Source organism: Pteropus vampyrus, unplaced genomic scaffold (assembly GCF_000151845.1).
Source record: "Pteropus vampyrus isolate Shadow unplaced genomic scaffold, Pvam_2.0 Scaffold354, whole genome shotgun sequence".
Taxonomy (NCBI): Eukaryota; Metazoa; Chordata; class Mammalia; order Chiroptera; family Pteropodidae; genus Pteropus; species Pteropus vampyrus.
Genome location: NW_011889135.1, coordinates 38,486 through 45,761, shown reverse-complemented (window position 1 = coordinate 45,761; position 7,276 = coordinate 38,486). Strand labels below are relative to the sequence as shown.

The 7,276-nt window shown below is 35.9% G+C and overlaps 1 protein-coding gene across 1 annotated transcript in view; it reads left to right on the top strand.

Annotated features, from left to right (window-relative positions):
• The window catches only part of LOC105304816 (phosphoglucomutase-like protein 5), a gene marked incomplete at its 3' end in the record, with an annotated part of 71,242 nt that overhangs the window by 61,024 nt on the left and 2,942 nt on the right, over nucleotides 1–7,276 (top strand). Inside the window, exons 7-8 of the mRNA XM_023522691.1 lie at nucleotides 1,670–1,816; nucleotides 3,878–4,003. Of these exons, the coding sequence (XP_023378459.1) occupies nucleotides 1,670–1,816; nucleotides 3,878–4,003 (273 nt within the window). The remainder of the gene's footprint in view (nucleotides 1–1,669; nucleotides 1,817–3,877; nucleotides 4,004–7,276) is intronic.

Below are 7,276 nucleotides of genomic sequence, written 5' to 3'. Positions count from 1 at the left end.
AGAAGGCAAAGATGGGGAAAGAAACAACTCTGAAGAGTGCAAAATAGAAGTTTTGGGAAAAGTGGCCTATATCTGTTCAAAAAAATGTAAGAAGAAAGGTTGCCTGCTAAGATAATGAGGCAAGAAAAGGGACTTAGGATAGGTGGAGATGTTTTGTAAAAGATACTGTGGGAAATTTATTACGGATTCCTGAGAAGTCGTGAGGACTAGGGTGAAGTTAAACTCTCATTCTTAGGGAAAGGCAGTTTGTATAACTTTATGACTACCTTCAGCAATGCATGAGAGTCTGGGAATGGCAGCAATGCGAGCAGATAATGGCGATGTCCCAGGTTTGGGAAGTGGCTGGGTGGGCACGGCAGAATATCAGGAGGGTTGGCAGTTATTAAGAGTGTCTGAGCTGACATCAGACTACTAAGATTCCAGTCCAGCCTCTGTCAATTACTAGTGATGTGACCTAGATTAAGGTCACCTCTTCCAATTTCAGTTTCCTCATTTGGAAAATGACGGTAATAATAATGCTTACTTCATCTGTTCTTTGGGGAGTGCCAAATTCCTTATAAAGTGTGAGATGTGGTATATATAAGTTGCAATAAATGTTGGCTTATGTTATTATGCTAACAAAGGCATAGCTCAAATGGTGGACCATAGGGTGCTGCCTGGGAAAAGAGACCAATAAAACTAGAATGGACTGAAAGCCAGGGATTCATCAAATGATGACGGGCATCAGTATAGCAATGAGAAGCAGGTTCAGCAGAGGTACGGAGTAGGGTTGATGGAAGATAAGGAATTTGTAGGCCGAGGACACTCAGATTTGGTATTTTTGAGGGAAGAATTTCAAGAAACTAATACTTAAGGTGTAGCTGTATCGAGCATTGACTAAAGTGGCTTGCATTAAGATATAAAAGTGAGGCCTTTTGAGCCACGCTTCTCTCGCTCAGTCCCACTTCCACTTCTGGAAGTGTACTTTCCCTTCTAATAAAACTTTTCTTTTCTATTATATATATAAAAAAAAAGATATAAAGGTTAAAAAGACAAGAAAAACCGAAGAGAACAATTGATTTTATGTTCAATTTATTTAAAGTTTATTACAACTTAATTGTCAACCTGAACTTGTGAGCACACGCATCAGATATTTTTAGTTAAACCTCTTTTTAAAAACTTGGGAGTCACTAGAGAGTATGAATTGAGGGGAAATAATTTACCCTGGTAAGCTCACACATCAACGAGGCAACAGGCCTGGGAGTGGAAATCATATTTGCTTTCTCTAGGTTACTTGGGAAGCTGGAATTTAAATCTGGAATCCCTCACTTCTGTCTAAAGCGTATCCTGTTTGTGTCTCATATCCTGAATAAAGCTGATTACATAACTGGGCCTCCCTGGCAGGTGTGAGACTATTTTTAGGGAAGATGTATCTTTGCTGAGAAGTAGATTCAAACAAACAGACATATAGGTTATTAGCCTCCATAGAACAGGTAAGGCTGGCTGAATTTCCTCCATAGCGGATGTATACAACATAAGAAATGTTGGGTCTAATTGAACTGTGAACTGTTGTCCATTGCTTAGAGAACATGCAAATCTTTCTCCTGCTTGGTAGAGGAGGAGGTAACATTTCTTTGATGGAACTTTTAAATAAATTCAGTTTTGGTGCTGCATTATTTTCAAATTTTAGGTCCTGCGCCAGATGTTGTCTCAGACAAAATCTATCAGATCAGCAAAACAATTGAGGAATATGCCATCTGTCCTGATCTTCGAATTGACCTGTCTCGACTAGGAAGACAAGAATTTGACCTGGAGAACAAATTCAAACCATTTAGAGGTAATAGAGAGATTATATTTTTAAAAAGTCAGGATAACTCTGTGGATGGGGATGACTCTGGTTTCTACATGGGAGTACACCCACGAAAGCGATTGCGTTATCAATCTCAGGAGTGACACTTGATAAATAGATGTAATCTGAATGTGGTGTAGAGAGTAATAAAAGCAGCCAAGATATTCAGAACAGGCAACTTTCAAAAACTACTTTGCAGATGCTATCATTTTCGACATAGGGAAAGTTTCACAGCCGACTCTTTTACGGTATTCCAAGGATAGACTGAATTGCCAAAACGTCTTTGTGTTTTCTAAGCAATTAAGGTGAAGATGCTGGAATACTTTCATAATTTTATTTAGTTGTCCAAGAGACCTAGATCTTTGGTGAGCTCAGGTTCAAGCACATTGCTGCAGATACTTTGCTGGTTTGATAAGTTTTTAAAAAATGCTACGGATACTAGGAGGTGGGTAGAGAGATTTCCTGGCTCCCAAAAAGAATTTCGCAGATAATTGTTTAGGATAGTTTATGTGTTGTGTTCTTGCCAAATTAAATGTTGAGCAGGGCTTGAGTTAATTGGAAACAAATCAGTCTCATCATTTCACCTTATAGGGTCAAGAGCATGAACCATGTGATATGAACTTATAAATTTCACTGAATTCTCTTTGCTTTCTTCCTTTTTACATTTATGTTTGTACTATGTGTTATCTGCTATAAATACCAAATCTATTTAGGTAAGTGGTTCAAGAATTTAAGAACCAGAATGAAATTGCCAGAATTATTATATTATAGAATGAGTAAAACTTTTAATTCAAGACTTTTTATTTTATAGATTAATTTTTTGTTGTACAAAGTTTACCATTTTAACTATTTTAAGTATACAGTTCATACAAATTAATTTTTAATTGATTTATTTTGTAGATTAATATCCTCTTCATGTCAAAATATGATGAAAAACCAAGTATGTTCCTTAAAAAGTAATTATATTATATTTGAATGGACACACATATTGTATTGATTAAAATGCAAAGAAAAATATTTTTAGCTGTATATTTGACCAGATGAAGAGATAATTTCATATTATATATTAAAATCTCATCCATTAAATATTATACCTGGATTTACTGAAAATTATTAAAGGTGGATTGGTAATATCTTTAGTGCAGGCTTAAATATTTTAGGATTCCAAAGTAGTATGTATTTGAAAAATTTGAAAAGCAGTACATATAAGTTTCAAAATTTAACTATGAATTTAAAAAGATAGGCTCATGGACAAGTTTTAGCATCTAAAAGTCAACTAGGATCTTTTCTAGGAAAAGAATCTCCTGAGTATTATTATGTACTGATTGCCAAGTTTGAAAAGTGTAATGTATTCTGGGTTTTATGTATTTGTCAAATAAATGGAAAAGACTTGTTTTGGATTCCTGGTCATTGGGTGGTGCTGGACACTAGAGAATATTTGTATTTAATGAGGATTTCTAAATATCTGGCACTCACCCTGAAATTGTTACTAGATTGGACACACAAGAGATTTCACACAAACTCAGGAATATATCCTTCATCACTAACTCTAAACCTGGATCTGGTTGGCACAATGGCATTAGGAAAATAGGAGTCACTGCTGAGGTCACTCTTTGATTTGTTTCATGCCAGCTGAGTCATTCTTTGGCCAGCCCCTATAGGAGAGGCAACTGGGTGTGCCAATATGCCTCTTAGCATTGAGGTGGGTGCATTTTGGGGGAAGGAGGAGGCAGAAAGAAGGCGGGAATAGGGATAACAGCACAGTTTTATCTTAACTATTTTATTCTTTCAGTTGATTTTTCACTTGCAAAGAAATTTACAACTTGATATTGTTTACACTCATTGATAATCTGAAAAGTTTGTATCATCTTGGTTGTGTCTTCATTTGTGATTTTGTCTATAAATGGACACTGTGCTTCTCAAATAATGTGTGGGGTTATGATGGGCTTGTGATCAGTTTTATTTATTAGGGTAGTCATTATTTTTACATTTCCATGTATCCTTCATGGTTACGCTCATTGATGTTTCCTTTTGCTTTCCTATCCTTAGTGGAGATAGTGGACCCAGTGGATATCTATCTCAATCTCCTTCGGACCATTTTTGACTTTAATGCTATCAAGAGTTTGCTGACTGGGCCTGGCCAACTGAAGATCCGAGTTGATGCAATGCATGGAGGTAAGCTTGTGGTCTTCTACGTTGGTGGGCAAGAAATGTTAAGGAGACCTCGACACGTGTTGAGTTTCTGGGATTATGAGGAAGGTTGGATTCATAGATAGTCACACAACATGTGTATGTTCAGATATTTGGAATGCTCCAGAAAACTTCGGCATTCTAATTTCTCCCTTTTGATGCAAATGGAAACTAGAGCTTGAACAAATAAGTTTGAGTTATTAGAATGTGGCATGGATAGAGTAAAACGGTAGTCATTAAATTTTTTTTTTTTGATCACAGTACATGCACATAGTTTAAATAGTCAAATAGTTCAAAGTTCATTATTAAAAAAAATCTATCCTTAACTCCCCCACTCCCATGTCCTGCTTTCTAGAGGCAACTTTTTAAAAACTCTTTTAGTTATTTTTTTAAAACTATTAATCTCCCTATTACTAAAAACCATGAATATACTACTTCTTATCAAGTTTTCGATTTTGGGGCATTACTGACTTCATACTATGGAAAATGAGATTGTAGCTCTTTTTCATCCTCTCCACTCACTAAATCTAAGCACATTTCCCTAAACTAATTATATGACCATTTTGGTAAGATCAGTATTCATTGTCTACATTATCATAATATTGCTGAGCCCTGCAAAATACTATAATTATGTTTTCTTTACAGCACAACTTTTTAAAAATTGTCTTGGAATTAGTAATTAACCCCCATAGTCTCCCGGTGTCTAAATCTTTTCTCGCTTCGTTGTCCTGGAGACCTCTAATCTGCTTCTACTTCATTCTGCCCTGGTTGCTCCGGGAGCTGCTATTATCCTGGACTTTTTCCTTATCATTATTCTAGTAACTCCTTTACCCCTCTCTTAATTTGACTCCTATTTCTGGATCCATTGTCATCCATTTTCTTGACTTACTCCTAAATTTTGGAGGAACACATTTTCTAGGAACTCTGTGAGAGGAAGCTTATGGTAGGTAAATATTTTCGGTCTTCGCATATCTGAAAATGCCTTTTTTCTATGTTAACTCTTAATTGATATTAGTCTGGATATAAAAATCTAGGTTGGATATCATTTTCCTTTAGAAGTTTGAGGGAATTGCTCCATTGTCTAATGGCCATTTGTATTGAACCTGAGAAATCTGATGCTGTTCTGATTTTTAAATCATTGTATGAAATCTTTCTTTTTTCTTCTCTGGAGATTTTTAGGGTCTTTGACTTATCTTCAGTGTTTCTACCTTTCATAATGATGAGTCTTAGCGTGGGACTATTTTCCTCTATTGTGCTGGGCACTTGAAAGATTATTTTAATCTGCTAATTCGTGCCCTTTAATTCTGGGAAATTTTCTTGAATTACTGCTTGGATGATTTCCTTCACCATTTTCTCTTTCCTTTCTTTCCAAAATGGCTATTGTTTAGATATTGGCCCTTCTGGACTGATGCTTTAATTTTCCTATTCTCCCACCACAACTCATTTTTCTTCTCTTTGTTTTGTGCTACTTTCTGGGAGATTTCCTCAAATTTATCTCCAGTTCCTTCCATTAAGTTTTTCAGTTCCATTATCATATTTTTATTCTTCCCATTTTTTTTTCCCAAATAGTCTTTTTTTAAAGAATATCACCCTAGTTATGTTTCATGAATTCCATATCTTTTTTAATAAGTCAGGTTTACTGAGGAATAATATATAAGTATATATGTAGTAAAATTCGTACCTTGTAGGTATACAGTTTGATGAAGTTTGACAAACACATATATAGTTATGTAATCACTATGACAATCAAGACATAGAATATTTCCCTTACTTCAAAAAGTTTCCTTGTTGCCACTATAGTCAAACCTGTCCTCCTATACTTAGCTCCTGGCAAGTGCTTATCTTCTGTTTGCACCCATAGTTTTGCCTTTTCTAGAAAGCCATATAAGTGGAAACATACAATATATAGCTTTTTGCTTCAGGCTTCTTTCACTCAGCATAATGTTTTAGAGATGCATTCATGGTGTTGTTTTTATCAGTACTTATTTCTTGTTATTACTGAGTAGTAAGGATGTACCAGTTCCATTGTAAGGATGTACCAGTTCATTTATCTGTTCACCAGTTGATATAATTAAGGTTATTTCTAGGTTTTGGCTACTACAAACAAAATTTCTATAAACATTTGAGAATAAGCCTTTATGGAGATATATGACTTCATATGTCTTAGATAAACACCTAGGAGTGGGATTGCTGGGTCATATGATAAGTGTATGTTTAACTTTATTAGAAACTGTCAAACTGTTTTCTAAAGTGGCTGTACTATTTGCACTACCAGGACTATAAGAGAGCTCTAGTTTCTCTGTGTCCTCACTAATACTTGGTATTGTCAGTCTTCAGTTTTAGCCATTCTACTGTATCTTGTTGATCTCTATTAGATTATTACTGATACATACTTTAAAAGTTTTCTTCTCTCTGTATAGTTTCTATTTCCTCCTGGTTGCTTTTTACTCTTTTTGTTCTGGTCTCATGTTAAATGTATTCCTCAAAACTTTGGTGATCCTTGGCTGTCTGACATATTTAAAAGTGAGGACACTATCTCCATGAACTTTACTCTGAGGTCTTCTGGTTGGGCTGTTTGTTCTTTCTTATGGAGTTGGTCATAATCCTTAGTAAAGGATTTTTCAGGCTCTTAGCATTATCTGGCCTAGAGGGAAGAAAGCTTCTCTTTCCAAATAGTTTGAGGAGTATTTCTGGATTCGAGCCTCGTTGTCTATCTCTGAATCAATCACTCTGGCTGAGGAATGGAGGACACTGATAGAGCAGACCTAGGTCACCTCTCCAGCCTTGGGAGAAGTGGGATTTAGCCATTCCCGGATCACATGAACTAAGATGGGAAGGGGGTTGGTTTTCCAAAGGAAACCCAAAATGCTGCTACTAGATGAAGGAGAAATGACTGATGGGCAGGCAAAATCAAGACATGCTCACTGTTTGAGGTTTGTGTTATATTATTGGAAAATAAATGGAAAGCAATCCTTTCCATATATTTCAGCCAATAGGATTATATGCTGGTCCCCAAACGTGCTGTATATTCTATCTCGGGCTTCGTTCCCTTGCTCATAATATTCTTTCCATTTAGATGGCATCCTCATTCCTCACCCCTGTCAAATTATACTTTTCCTTCAAGTTCCCCAGAAATGCTGCTTCCTTCTTGAAGCCTTACCTGTGGTCATTCATCCTCTTAAGCCATTGGATCTAATTATTTCATAAATATACATTGACTAGCATGAGTCTTACCATTGTAGTCATTCATCTGTAAAT